Source organism: Oncorhynchus nerka, linkage group LG3 (assembly GCF_034236695.1).
Source record: "Oncorhynchus nerka isolate Pitt River linkage group LG3, Oner_Uvic_2.0, whole genome shotgun sequence".
Taxonomy (NCBI): domain Eukaryota; kingdom Metazoa; phylum Chordata; class Actinopteri; order Salmoniformes; family Salmonidae; genus Oncorhynchus; species Oncorhynchus nerka.
The window spans coordinates 29,775,767-29,791,521 of NC_088398.1; the positions used below are offsets into that span (position 1 = coordinate 29,775,767).

A 15,755-nucleotide genomic window follows, 5' to 3' on the forward strand; every position below is an offset into this window, starting at 1 on the left:
AACAACTGATTGGCTCAAACGCATTAAGAAGGAAAGAAATTCGACAAATTAACATTTAAAAAGGCACACTTGATAATTGAAATGCATTCCAGGTGACTACCTCATGAAGCTGGTTGAGAGAATGCCAATAGTGTGCAAAGCTGTCATCAAGGCAAAGGGTAGCTACTTTGACACAGCCTTGCCTTCACTCCTTATCAACAACACGTGTGTGTGTACTCAAGGTTGGCCATAAACCTATATGGCTATTGAAGATTTCATGGCCCATCATTTTTTAAAAGTGCTCCTACTGTAAGGGATAAAAGCCAATATTCACTCAAATTAAATGATTAATAACAGCCCCTAGCTCTTTTCAGGATGGAATATAAAATGAATTATTCTTCATAAAAATATTACCACACGCATTTGACATTTATTAAATACAATTAAATAGTTGTATTATCTTATCCAAGCAATAAAATAGTAGTGTTGTTAATTCATGTAGCCTAACTTCATTCCTCACTGTAGGTATACTGATCCGTTGCGCTCATGCTCATCGCTCTGTGTTGTCACTGGGAGAGCTGTCAATGTGCCCAAGAGAGCATTCACCGGCGCATCCACTTGTTGACTTGGGTTCACAACAGAGTTCAGGGTTACTGTACGCTATTTAAAGAGGGAGGCAACATGGCACACGGTTTAGTCAAACGGGAATCGGTCGAGAGTGAGATGCATAAATCCGAAGACCAAAGTAAAATGTTTGTTTACACAAAGAAGAGGGGGTATGACGTTACACGTAACCCCTACCTGAACAAGGTAACCAAAACAAGTGCTTTTTGTGTTGACGTTTCTTTTCTAAACGAAGTGTTAGCTTTAGTCTACATGGTTAGGAGTATCAGCTTCAGATCAGGCTATATTTAGATTTAAAGGAGCCCAGTGCCCCTCGGAGCGGGTTACATGAAGTTGTACCACTCTCGCCTTTGCTGTTTTTTTTCTTCCCAGTAGCACTTAGCTACAAGACATGACGCGAAAGCCCATCCTCCCCGCGTAATACCTATTACACAAATGCAGCTTTTCAAATATTACATGACGGCCCACTGTCAGCCTTCTGTGGATGATTGAGACTTGTGCGTTTAACATTAACGCGCGAACAATATATTATTTTCATTTTGTAAGTGGAATAACTAAAAGTCGGTCCGCTGCTAACCTTCGCAATTGCACGAGTGGAACGAAGCATGGGTCCCCTCTCGACTTGCTTGTCAGACTTCGAAAACTCTTCTATTTTTTTTGTTGTTGTTGTCACAGGCTGCCACTTTAGGAACGTGTTTTCAAAATAGCACAGAGAGGCTGGCAAAACGGTTGAACGAAATTAGCTAAAAGCTGTCAGGAGGTAGCTTTGCTAGGCAACAAAGCATAGTCATTGTGTCAGTCTGAGTTTGGTAACGGAGGGAGCTTTCGAGCGTTTTCTTTTGTCGGACGAGCCCTGCCTCCCCTACATATTTACGGTTACAGGCTAGTGAGGCTATATGTTGTTGGTCAACATGGAGTGACCGCCTACTATCCTTGTCCATGGTCTTGATCAGGTCATCACGATTACAATTCGTATTATACAGTATATTACACGTTTGCAGAACTTACTATATGTTTACAATTCTAGCTAGCTGGCTAATGTTAGCTACGTTAGGGGTTAGGTTAAGTTTAGGAGTTAGGTTAAAGGGGAAGGGTTAGGTAAAAGAGTTCAGGTTAAGGGAAGGGCTAGCTAACATGCTAAGTAGTTGCCAAGTAGCTAAAAAGTGGTAAGTCTTTGAACAGTTGCTAATTAGCTAAAATGCTAAAGGTTGGCCGTGATGGAATTCGAACTCGCAACCTTTTGGTTGCTAGACGTTGGCGTTACAGGGCAGACCAACCACCCAACTTTCGTTTTTGCCTTAGTTAACCATCTGTCTTATGTAACCAAACATAACATACAGTATCATACTAAATTGAGTGTCCCGAATATACATTTACTATGTTACTTCTAGTCTATGAGACCATGCTGATTTGGGCTGGTGTCATACAGTATGTTTCTTTTGACGCTGTAAAAGAGAAGAACAAGGACTTGGAGGTCACTTGTAAGCTTTAGTTGAGTACTTGCCATTCAACTGCTAATTAGGATACTTAGCTTAAATACAAGCTAACACAATACATGTAGATATTAGTGTTATTTAATTTCAATAGATGACATTTTAGAAATTAGGTAAGAGAAAATTGAATGACCCTGCTATATTCCCCACCCTTGGTCTCGAATGTCCTCTCTGATTGCCTTGAAGCACGGCATGACGCCATTCAGCAGCGGAAGTCTTTGGGTGAAAGCTCTCCCTTATCTGATAAAGAGTGGCATTTACTACTGTTGAAATGGCTGTCAGGGTCCTTGTACCTACCTAGCTGCTGATAAGTCAGTCAGTGCCGTTCAAACATCCTGTTTCCTGGAGGGGGGCCCAAGGCCCCACTGCTTACACTGAGCCCAGTTTGTCAGGAAGGTTAATGAGTCCACTCCTCTAAGACCAGCTCTCACACAAGGAGTGCATGCACAGGTGTTTGTGAGCGGGCATGTGTGTGTGTAATATGATGGAAAATTAGGTCACATATTTCATGTGTCCTACCACATTATGGTTTTGAGTGATGTCTTTTTTTTACACTGTGAATGTGGCTGGCTGCAGTTGGAGTATGGTTAGGCTTTGCCTTGTGTTGTACAATTCCATACCTCAGTTTGTTAATCCAATAAGAAGTAGGCTGCCCTTGACAAAACCCATGTCATTTTGGTCACTGGGAGCACTGAATCTGCCTCTAATCCCCAGTCATTGATAGACTAAAAGCTTTAGCCAGATTCTTGCTTCTGCTGTTTTGACTCAAGTTGGTCATGTCAGCTCTGAACCCTGTCTAAATTGTTTGTTTACATCTAGTAAACTGGTTGTTTAAATTAAATTAACAATTCATCCACTTAGTAGACGCTCTTATCCAGAGAGACATACAGGAGCAACTAGAGTTAAGTGCCTTGCTCAAGGGCACATCGACACATCGATCTAGTCGGCTCAGGGATTCAAGCCAGCGACCTTTCAGTTATGCTCTTACCAGCTAGGCTACCTGCCGCACTTCCCAGTTTGCACCTCAGTGGTGTGAATGGACCGTCTGTACAAGAGAGCTGTAGAGGTCTCAGATTGGACAACTAGGCTGTTAGTGTATGGTGAAACATGATTGGTCTACTGATTTGTGTTTAGTGTACCTCAAATGGTCTTTCATTTGTGATTGGGCCTCTTTGGTAAGAAAATTGGCCCTCCAATGCAAGCTTGAATTTGAAATTGGACAGGGAATTTGACAAGTTGATTGGTCAGACAAACACAGTGAATTTGATTCTGGAATGGCATTGAATGTTGAAATTCCAGAAGGAATGGCTGAGATTTTTATTTGAGTTGCACAACGTCTCAAGCATGCTTCACTAGGTGCAAACCACAGAGACACTTGTCAGCACAACAATATTTTATTTGGATGGTCATATTGGATTTGGTCACATGGCTATGAGCTATCTGAGACCCTGGCTGGTCTACCCATTATATTTCTATGCTCATCTCTCTCTGTCAGAGTATGAAGAGTGAATGTTACGAGACCCACAGTCCTTCATGTTTTATGGTGAGGCTTTTCATGTTACTTACATGTCTTCCATCGTAATGAGCTAGCTAGAGCATGTGTTATTGTTTTGTTTTGGAGAAGACTGGGGTTTAATGAGATTAATTAAGAAACACTTCTTTCAAACTGCTTTCATTTGGGAGTCATTGGAGACTGAGTGCAGCAACCTATTTATTTAACTCTCCTTCTGTAGTAAATGTGCTTTGTTTAGAAAATGTTAAGTTAAGTCTAATTCACCAAAAGACTTGTCAAGACCAAAGTACAGGCTTAATAGTCAGTGTGAGTAAAAAATTGGCAGGTCTATTTGCATCGGTCAAAGAAGGCTACAATGGGTTTCTCTCTTTGTTAATTGATAATAACCAAGATTTTAAAGAGAGGCTATATGAATAGGTTTAGGCTACTTGCTTTTACAGTTTTCCTCAATTGTTTACTCACATTTGCTGAATCTTTGGGCCATTTTCCCAAAACTCTAAACACAAAACTCTACATATCTCTAGCAAAAGCAAACACTGCATTCAAAACTGTTCTCTTTCCAAAATATTTTTTGATGCATCAAAATGACACACACGTCATATGAATAGATCTGTCTACCAACCAACAACGCACTGATGTGCTCAACACAAAACACTTCTATGAATTTCCCATCAGTAGATTTATGGCTTTTCATTGTTACACTGGAGCCAGTTGTAAAATATTGTTACAGTAATGTATACCTACTCAAATATACATAAACACACACAAATGCAATACAGTAACAAAAACATTGTAATTTATTTCCAAAATGCAGTAATTTTGAACACTTTCCATACACAACAGGAGAAAACCAGGAAAAACATACAGTTAAGATAAAGGGTTTTTTGTACAATTTTTTTTTTTTTAAGTGGCTCATTCTTTCAGAACTCTAAACAGAAAAAGACGAAAACACATGCAAAATGTAAGAAAAAAGACTTCAGGCTGCATCCTGCCTCTTATTTTGGTCTGACCACAGTACCTCATCTACATCACAAGCGATATTCTCCCTGGCTAAACAGCGGGGAAAGAATCTTCTAGAGTGACAGATCCAGCCGCCGAAAGCCCCCACATCAACTTCACCACATGCATCTTCCATTGCCTGGAGAAGAGGCATGCGTGCGAGGGGAAACTAAAAAAACAAAAGTCCTAAACTTGTGGTTTAGGAATGGGGAATATGGTGGGAGGTATAGAACAATAAATTGTGGGTGGTCGATGAACCAGTTGCGGACCAGAGCAGCCCGGTGGAAACTCGCGCTGTCCCAGATGACAACATACCTGGGCTGCTCTGGGCCACCCCTCTGATCGGCTGGAATAAGGATGCCATGTAGTGTGTCCAGGAATGTGATGAGAAGGGCGGCGTTGTAGGGACCAAGGTTGACATGGGGATGGAGGACTCCTTGCTGGCTAACGGCTGTGTACATGGTGATATTCCCTCCATGCTGTCCAGGGACATTCACAATGGCACAGTGGCCAATAACGTTCCGTCCCAGTCACCTTCTTTTGGCTAGGTTGAAGCCAGCCTCATCAATGTAAATATAAACGTGCTGAATTGCAGCGGCATCCAGCTCCAAGACTCTCTGAAATTGACATTGGCGATCACATAGACCTAGAGCAGTCAATATGGTGAGGCACAATACACTGGATTACAGTACTGTAATGTGTCTATACAGTGCTGATATGATAGTAAATTCACAGTCTAGTATTTACTTGCACATATTCATAACGCTGTTCTTTAACTCTCTGAGTTTCGCTCAAATGGCACCCTGTAGACCTGTTTCATCCGGCCCAATATAGACAAGCCCACCTGGTGAATGTTATTGAATATTGTGTTGTCTGCAATTATGTGGTTCTGAATTTCTCGTAGTGTAATGGTATTGTTTGCCACCACCATGTTCACAATAGCGGTCTCCTGTTCTGGTGTGAACAGCCGGTATCTTTCACCATGGCCTGGCCATGTCAGTTCTGTAGCAGATCCACAAATAAGATACGATTGGTTACAGTAAGCTAAAATAATCAATTTTCTTTCAATATGAAATTACATTACTATAACATTGGCCAACAATCACTGAGTAGCATAGGCCTACTCATATCAGACTGCAGTATACTATAGTATACATACACAAAGAGCATGGTGTAGATGGTAGGTAACTTATCGGTTCTCATTGCTGAATGTACGGATGATGTATGCAACCGTGTAGCGGCTCAGGTTGGGCTGCACTCTCTGCCCAGCCTCCCTCATACTCAATCCATGGTTGAGCACATGGTCAACCAATGTGGACCTGATCTCATCTGAGACAACTGTCCTTCCTCGTCCTCCTCTTTCTCGTCTTCCTCTCACTCCTCTTCCTCTCACTCCTTCACGTCTAGCTCTTGCTTCACCATTGACTTCCATTTCCCTCCAGAACAGGAGAGCTCATCTGTGGCCTTTTATAGTGCTTAAAGCTCTGATTTTTAAGTGAACAATTCAGCAACTAGTGCTTACACATGTGAGGAGTGGGTGTTGCCAATTGGTGTCTAGAACTTGGCATTGTGGTTGGCGTTGCTTTCCAATGGGACTAAAGAGATTTTCATTTTGAATGTTGTGCCTAATGTAGGGAACGGTGTTTCACAAAAAGTGTGATATAGGTTTGAAAACCGAGTGTAAAGCAGGAATTGTTCTTGCAATTTTGCAGACTTGGTGTATGGATTTGGTACATGAGTTTCAGGTTTCGGTGATTTGCGTTTCAAGATCCAATTTTAGTGTGTAAACAATTGGGGAAAACTGTAAAGAACGTTTCTTTTTATATAAGTAGGGCTAAACCACAATTACTTTTGACCGCCAGCAGGCAATGAAGCATAAGCACTGAGTGCAAAGACACTGAGATTGCTTTCTTGAATGCACCAGCTTAGGTTTGGTGTGAGCTACCTGATACCCTCATAAGTCTGGTCGAAACAGACGTAGGCATACACACTTAAACACACAAGCGCACAGGTAAGAATAACGTTTTTCTCCTCTGAGGAGAAAGGCTTTTTATGCGGCGGAGTGAACCATTCACTGTCGACCTTGTCCATGAACCAGCAGGAGGAAATTAGAGGAGAAGGTAAGAAATGACTGCTAAATGATGTTCTGCTTCTCAACAACAGGCAGCCTTCTGTGGGCCCAGCAGTGGGACATTGTTGCCCTCTCCTGGGTTCAGCACACCCTGGGGATATGTGTTTGCCTCCCTCACCTGATCCACTTCAGCTTCAGACAGGAGCCAGTGAGCGGGACAACACACTAATTAATGCTGAGGGACAGAGGTTGCTAAAAGTGGCGTGTCCTCACATTTGCAAGAGTCAATTTCGTTTTCATCCCCCTCCACTCACTCTCCCTTCACCTCGTACCCCTCCTTTCTCGCTCCACACTCACTCCGCCTCTCTGAAAAGGTGGAACAGGATATTATAGGTGTGTTTTCTATGTGCACACCACGCAATAAAGAAACAAAGTGGGGAGGAGGCAGAGAAAGGGGGTCTCTGTGGGGAGGAAGAGAGAGCTGGCCGGACTCCACAGACGTCCTCTGTCTCTCTGGGTTGATCAGGTATTAATGAGCAGCCTGTGTGAATCTCAGGCTCCCAGGCCACACTGCAGCCCTCAGACGCTTGCTGGGCAGGCCGGCATGTCACGAAACGCTGGCATGAAAAACAAGAAGAAGTGAAATACGCTCTCTGAGCATCCTATCAGGGATGGTGTTTTACTTCAAACACTGAGGTAGTGGAGCGCAGGTGATCCAACAGATGTCCATTCAGTGTGTCTTTGTGTGCTAACTAAGCTAACCCTGTGCTGAGTGTGGTCATTGTATGGATGGACACTTGGCCCTCAGCATTCATTAGCGTCAATGAAGACCTTGACCTGGGACAGTCCTCTGACATCTGGATGTTAAGGAATATGGCTCTCCTCAGAAGACCCCTATCATGCACAGAAGATGTTCTGCTGTTCATCATGGATTGGTATTCAATTTCACTAAAATTGTGTGGAATGGTTCAGATTTCAGTCTGGCATCAACTTTCAACTCTCCAGAAAATGGAGATCCCTTCATTAAGAAGTAATATGCAGTTTATTGAGGTTTAAATAGCTGGTGTTACGTAACATTTCAGCCCAAAATACAAATTGTGTTGAAGATCCAGACCACAAATTGGATGCCCCATTTGTAACCACAGGCTCCACATGACATCGCAGATGGCCCATCAGACAACAGACGTCCATTAATCTGTGTTCTTGGCTTAGTGAAAACTCTGTGGAACAACACTGTATCTGATTGGACGACGAGGATGTGCTGGAATGCTAACTGGCTGACCCTGGCAATGGAGCTGGGTTATCATAACCCTCTGTCTCTAACAAATGGAAGTCATTATTAGCCTGAATGATTCTGAACCGAACTGTTCTTTGGTTGCTACACCCATTGGCTTTCTCTCCCTATAGTTAGCTTCTTCACAAGCCTTGCATCTTCCTCTCACCGAGTTTAGAATAAATACATTTAGAAACAAACATACAGATGGCATCAAATAGCTTTCAAATCTGTAATGGAAACATTTCTAAAGCTGTAACTTTGGATTTTGGAGCACTCTTTATGGGTTGCTGGTTGGAAGACCAGCCAGTGATTGAGAGAGACTGGTTTTGTGAGTCCACATTTTTTTAAATGTATTTTATTTAACTAGGCAAGTCAGTTAAAGAACAAATTCTTGTTTACAATGACGGCCTAATCCGGCCAAAACCCGAACCTAACGACAATTGGCCAGTTGTGCGCTGCTCTATTGGATGTGCTCCAGTCTGGGCCGTAGTACTTGGACCAAGGTATAACATAATGCTGTCCTAATTGGAAAAAGGCACCACTGGATGCTTGTGGGAGTATGGGGCCTAGCCCTGACTTGTTCACCTACAGAATGAGCGTGTCTCTCCAAGTATTTTGTAATGTTTGGGAAACTTTTGACCGACGGTCACAACTCTGTGGGGGCCTTGTGTAGCCATAGCTGATTGTGTATAATGTGTACACTGTCCTCTAAAGACATAGGCCATTATATTATGAGTAGAACAGAAACGTGTTTTTTTTAGGGCCAATGTGAGATGCAGGCGGGTGTTAGCTGGCAATACGCTTTCATGACACTGTTAAACTGATGATTGGCTATGGGACAAAGAGTGCTCTGTTCTTGCTCTATCACAGGTCAGATGGTCCTGTCAATCTCCCGCTCTAAACTGCCCCTAGAACTCCCAGAACTGTGTGTGTGATGTCACAGGTATCTCAGGTGTGGCCAGGTGTCTCCAGGTGTGGCGGTGCGACCGCACGCATCGCCGGCCGCCAGACATTCCACTGATGGACTGGAGTGGAGCGGCCAGACGGGGAAAGTGCAACCCTGTTCCCCTCCAATAACTCAACCTTGGTGGCACCTGCCAAGCAGCCTCATTTCACCCTGTCTCACACACACACACACACAAGATCTCCATCTGCCTGTTCATTCTGGCTTTTTTTCTCTGGGACAGACCCGTCTAAATCCCCTAACCTGCTGGTTAGTTGAGGCTATGTGTTTTCTCTAAGACATTTCTTTCCAGGTCTGGACAATGGACCAGCCATTAGACTGGTCCCAGACACATAGAGGGAGACAGTAATGGACTTATCACCTGACTATAAAGCATGGCTCAGACCTCCCATCCCCACCCATCTGTTGCTCTTGGAGACAGTAATGGACTTATCACCTGACTATAAAGCATGGCTCAGACCTCCCATCCCCACCCATCTGTTGCTCTTGTTTCCTCAATACAGCTTTTGTTTGTTGTTTGAAAGGGAACATATTGGAAAGTCCTGATATCAATATGGGTCTAGAGCTGGAGAACCAAGGGAATAACCAAAAGGCCAATCCAAGTGAAGCACTTCAATTCTGATGATTGTACAACTGGAAATAAATCAGACCACCTGATTTATTCAGTGTTGTGTTGTTATTTTGAGATAGCAGGTCAACAAGGATTTACTTTAGCCACATTTACTTATTACTGAGAACAGAACGGAAGCTAAATTGTTTAGGGATTTTCCAGGGAATTTAGAGTGAGAAGAGCAATTCAGTAGCTAACGGACTTAGACAGGTACGTTTCTTCCTCATATCTAGTCTACCTTAAAACATTTCTGTAGCCTACTTTATACTTAAAGGCTATACAGAAATGTTACATCTGGGGGAGCTCCTGAGCCAGAAGGTGTATACTAAAATGGACAGAAATGACCATCTCTATTGCTCAGAAATTAGCTCGTGACCCTTGATGTACAGCTTCTTTAATATGGATTTAGCTGCATTCTGGGTGTAGGCTCGGTTCAGCTGTCACAAGGGAACACCATGTTGAATGTGACAGAAGCCTTGTGACAGCTCTGCTTGTTTGCATAAATACTTGTGCTTAGCGCTGTCCATCAGTCGTGCCATATCAACCCAGACTGTTTTTGGAACTAGACTAATGTGTGCTTAAGAGGTACTGGCCTGAACTATGTGAATGTTTAGCCCAAGGCTTCAGAGTTGCCGATTTGATTATAGACTTGGACTCTTGCCCGGCAAGACTGTAGCCCCCGAAGGACCCCCATACACAGAGCATGAAAAGTCTCACGAGAAGACCGCGGCGGGAGGCTGCATTTGAAAAGTCTTACATCCCACACCCCAGCCGTCCCCTCTTTAGTCAACACCATCTCTGTTTTCAAAGCTGTTTAACCAGCAAGTGTCCATACAGTCACAAGTTGACACCTCACTGATTTTCAGAGCCCTGCGGCTCACATATTTGCTCCGAAGGATGACTTGGAGAAGCTCCTCTCAGTCAAAAGAGAATGGGAGCCCAGATGGGTGGAGTTTTCAGGATGAGGATGACTTAATGGAAGCGGAGATAATCTAAATCTAGGCTTTAATGTTGTGCTGACTAATGGTGGTTTTGGAACAGCGCTGGGCTGTGGTATGCCATATGGACGTGTCTGTGATGGTTGTATACTCTGCATGTTGTTCGTGTCCTGTGGGACACTGTGTGGTGCTGATTGCTGGTCACGGTCACGCTGTCATCCGTTCTCAAGAACGCCTCAGTCATCCAAGGGGACGCCACGTCCAAGCAGGCTTAAACACAATGGCAGTAAGCTACTGACAAAGAAGCCAATTTAGAAATGAAATGTACCCGTCAGTCTGTCAACAGATGTTCTGGATAATGTTAAGCTCTTCAGCATGGTGCTGTTGAAGATTGACAGCTTAATGATCGAAACTAAACTAAGGCTGGCCTTTAAACCTGAGAGCAAAATTGTGTGTTAAGTCAAAATTTTCCTGTTTAATTTCGAGAAGTCAGTTGTGACGTATGTTGGGAAAGTTTCATAAATAGCCTTTCCAGAAGACCTTGTGAGTCTATCTACTGGCCCTGAACATGTCTGCCCCCCCATGGTGTCCTTGTCTCTCTACTTCCAATATCACATCTCTCATAGACTACTATCCTGTTTCACACCACCACCGACTTTCCTCTGCATTTCTCAGTTAAAGTAGGAATGCCTCCATGTTCTCTCTCCACTTACCCTACTTGTTCCTGCTGAGTTATTATTACTAGCTGCAAATGTTTAGGTCCTGATGACAACCGCTCTCTAAACAAAGTTGGCATATTAATGTGTTTTCTGCCTGTGATTCCAACTAATGACCTAATTTGTCTTGGTAAGCGAGTGTTTACAAATGTTGTAGCAGTCGTAAGGCCAGGAATCAGTGGAAGGAAGGTTGAAGTTGAAGTTCTCAAAGTGTATATCTATTTACAAGTCTTGGTGATCCAACAGTGAAGGCGTCATATATACAACGAGTAGATTTATAAAATATACATGGGCAACGGCCCTAAAGAAATAGCCTCTGTATTAGGCTAAACCTGTCCTATCGGAACAGACACAAGTAGTGGGCAAGACTACACAGCCTCCCTTTGAGAAACCGAATCATTAGTGTCTAGTTTGAGAAACAGAAGCCTCACAAGTTGCGACCCCTGGGATGCTGGTCTTCTAGGCAGAGTTGCAAAGAAAAAGCCATATCCAATAAAAATCTAATATTAAGTCTGTTTCTCAAACTAGACACTCTAATGTACTTGTCCTCTTGCTCAGTTGTGCACCGGGGCCTCCCACTTCTCTTTCTATTCTGGTTAGAGCTAGTTTGCACTGTTCTGTGAAGGGAGTAGGACACAGCGTTGTACGAGATCTTCAGTTTCTTGGCAATTTCTCACATGGAATAGCCTCCATTTCTCAGAACAAGAATAGACTGACAAGTTTCAGAAGAAAGTTAGTTTCTGGCCATTTTGAGCATGTAATCGAACCCACAAATGCTGATGCTCCAGATACTCAACTAGCCTAAAGAAGGTCAGTTTTATTTTATTATTATTTTAATGGACAAAAAATGTGTTTTTCAAAAACAAGGACTTTTCTAAGTGACCCCAAACTTTTTTCCGTACCTCTCCTTGCCCCTACCTGGGCTCAAACCAGGGACCCTCTGCACACATTGACAACAGCCACCCTCAAAAGCCGCAGCCCTTGCAGGGCAAGGGGAACAACTACTTCAGGTCTCAGAGCGAGTGACGTCACAGATTGAAACGCTATTAGCGCTCACCACCGCTAACTAGCTAGCCATTTCACATCGGATATATATATATATATATATATATTAGTAGGGAATTGATAAACATTTATGAATCAAATGGCAAACAATTTACACAATGAATGTGCACACTTTTGAAAGGCTTTGGTTAATTAATGAAAAAAGATTTGAAAGAGTTAAATATTATTGCTGTTCAAATAATAAGTAGTTGTTCTGAAATTAAGGAGGGCTAGGCCTATACAGTAAGTGTGTGTGTGTGCGCGCTTGCGTATTTCTTTTCTTTAGCAACATTGATATTGAGCCTTCTTAGCCAAACACAAATCACTGTACAAAAGCTTTGTCTTACTTGATTTATCTAACTAAGTCCCTTTCCCCTCTACTCACCCACAGTTTCATGTGTTGCACTGAATGACATCTCCCCTATATTAGCCTGTACGTTAGGTCTGTGCTCTGACCCTCTTTGTCCTGTGGAGGAGAGGGAGAGAGAGAGACCCCTGCACACCCTAATTGACAAACAAGGCAAAGTCTTCTCATGCTTTGTTGATTTCAAAAAAGCTTTCGACTCAATTTGGCTTGAGGGTCTGCTATAAAAATGGATGGAAAGTGGCATTGGGGGAAAACATACATTATGAAATCCATTAACACAAACAACAAGTGTTCCGTTAGAATTGGCAAAAAACACACACATTTCTTTCCAAAGAGCCGGGGGGTGAGACAGGGATGCAGCTTAAGCGAGGCAAGGACACTACAACAGTCTGCAGCACCCGGCCTCACCTTACTAGAATCTGAAGTCAAATGTCTACTGTTTGCTGATGATCTGGTGCTTCTGTTTCCAACCAAGGAGGGCCTACAACAGTACCTAGATCTTCTGCACAGTTTCTGTCAGCCCTGGGCCCTGACAGTAAATCTCAGTAAGACTAAATAAAATGGTGTTCCGAAAAAGGTCCAGTTACAATGACCACGAGTACAAATTCCATCTAGACACCAATGCCCTAGAGCACACAAAAAAACTATACATACTGTACCTTGGCCTAAACATCAGCGCCACCGGTAACTTCCACAAAGCTGTGAACGATCTGAGAGACAAGAAGGGCCTTCTATGCCATCAAAAGGAACATAACTCTGGCTAAAAATCCTTGAATCAGTTATAGAACACATTGCCCTTTATGGTTGTGAGGTCTGGGGTCCGCTCACCAACCAAGAATTCACAAAATGGAACAAACACCAAATTGAGACTGCATGCAAAAATAGAATCTGTGTACAACGTAAAACACCAAATAATGCATGAAGAGCAGAATTAGGCCGATACCCGCTAATGATCAAAATCCAGAAAAAGAGCTGTTAAATTCTAGAGACGATCTAATGTTAAATACTGTTGAAGTAATATATCTACAGGTTCATCGGCCTCACCGAAAGCCCATTCTTGTGGGAAGCTGTATAAGACCACCAAGTGCTAACAGTCAGTATTTGGATAATATGTGAGAAATGCTTGATAATGTACAGTTGAAGTCGGACGTTTACATATACCTAGGTTGGAGTCATTAAACTCGTTTTTCAAACACTCCACAAATTTCTTGTTAACAAACTATAGTTTTGGCAAGTCGGTTAAGACATCTACAAGTATTTTTTTTCAATAATTGCTTACAGACAGATTATTTCACTTATAATTCACTGTATCACAATTCCAGTGGGTCAGAAGTTTACGTACACTAAGTTGACTGTGCCTTTAAACAGCTTGGAAAATTACAGAAAATTATGTCATGGCTTTAGAAGCTTCTGATTAGGCTAATTGACATAATTTGAGTCAATTGGAGGTGTACCTGTGGATGTATTTGACGGCCTACCTTCAAACTCAGTGCCTCTTTGAGGAACATCATGGGAAAATCAAAAGAAATCAGCCAAGACCTCAGAAAAAACACTGTAGACATCCACAAGTCCGGTTCATCCTTGGGAGCAATTTCCAAATGCCTGAACGTACCACGTTCATCTGTACAAACAATAGTATGCAAGTATAAACACCATGGGACCACGCAGCCGCCATACCACTCAGGAAGGAGACGCGTCCTGTCTCCTAGAGATGAACGTACTTGGTGCGAAAAGTGCAAATCAATCCCAGAACAACAGCAAAGGACCTTGTGAGGATGCTGGAGGAAACGGGTTTAAAAGTATCTATATCCACAGTAAAACGAGTCCTATATCGACATTACCTAAAAGGCCACTCAGCAAGGAAGATGCCACTGCTCCAAAACCGCCATTAAAAAAAGCCAGACTACGGTTTGCAACTGCACATGGAGAAATGTCCTCTGGTCTGATGAAACAAAAATAGAACTGTTTGGCCATAATGACCTTTGTTTTGATGAAAAAGGGGATGCTTGCAAGCCAAAAAACACCATCCCGACCGGGAAGCACGGGGGTGGCAGCATCATGTTGTGAGGGTGCTTTGCTGCAGGAGTGACTGGTGCACTTCACAAAATATATGGCATCATGAGGGAAAATTATCTGGATAACTTGAAGCAACATCTCAAGACATCAGTCAGGAAGTTAAAGCTTGGTTGCAAATGGGTCTTCCAAATGGACAAATGGACTTCCAAAGTTGTGGCAAAATGGCTTAAGGACAACAAAGTCAAGGTATTGGAGTGGCCATCACAAAGCCCTGACCTCAATCCCACAGACAATTATGTGAAAAAGCGTGTGCGAGCAAGGAGGCCTACAAACCTGACTCAGTTACACCAGCTCTGTCAGGAGGAATGGGCCACAATTCACCCAATGTATTGTGGGAAGCTTGTGGAAGGCTACCTGAAATGTTTGACCCAAGTTAAACAATTTAAAGGCAGTGCTACCAAATACCAATTGAGTGTATATAAACATCTGACCCACTGGGAATGTGATGAAAGAAATAAAAGCTGAAATAAATGATTCTCTCTACTATTATTCTGACATTTCACATTCTTAAAATAAAGTGGTGATCCTAACTGACCTAAGACTGGGAATTTTTACAAGGATTAAATGTCAGGAGTTTTGAAAAACTGAGTTTAAATCTATTTTGCTAAGGTGTATGTAAACTTCCAACTTCAACTGTATGTGATATCAACAGAGAAGTATATTTTTGGAGTGATTTAATATTGACTGTCTCATCAAGCTGTTCACTAACAATATAATAGCCATATCTCGGAAAACCAAAGTTCCAAAGGCTGGGCCTAATATAGTGTATAAGTGGTCATACAATAAGTTGTGTGGTGATTCATATGTTGATGATGTAACAAATATTTGCTGGTCTGTGGTGTGTAATGAGGAGCAACCAGACGCTGCACTTGACACATTTATGAAATTGCTTATTCCAGATACTAATATGCACCCACTCATTAAGAAAATGACTGTAAAAACTGTTAAAACCCTTTGGATTGATGAGGAATTAAAACAATTGTAGGGTTTGAGAGGGATGAGGCAAAAGGTATGGCAAATAAGTGTGGCAGCCCAACTGATTGGCAAACATACTGCAAATTAAGAAATCATGTGACTAAATACAA

The 15,755-nt window shown here is 42.5% G+C and overlaps 1 protein-coding gene across 1 annotated transcript in view; it reads left to right on the forward strand.

The window, feature by feature from the left end:
- Nucleotides 1-548: 548 nt before the first annotated feature.
- The window catches only part of me1 (malic enzyme 1, NADP(+)-dependent, cytosolic), a 118,045-nt gene continuing 102,838 nt past the window's right edge, over nt 549-15,755 (forward strand). The window contains exon 1 of the mRNA XM_029629293.2: nt 549-789. Within this exon, the coding sequence (XP_029485153.2) occupies nt 661-789 (129 nt within the window). The 5' untranslated portion in view covers nt 549-660. The remainder of the gene's footprint in view (nt 790-15,755) is intronic.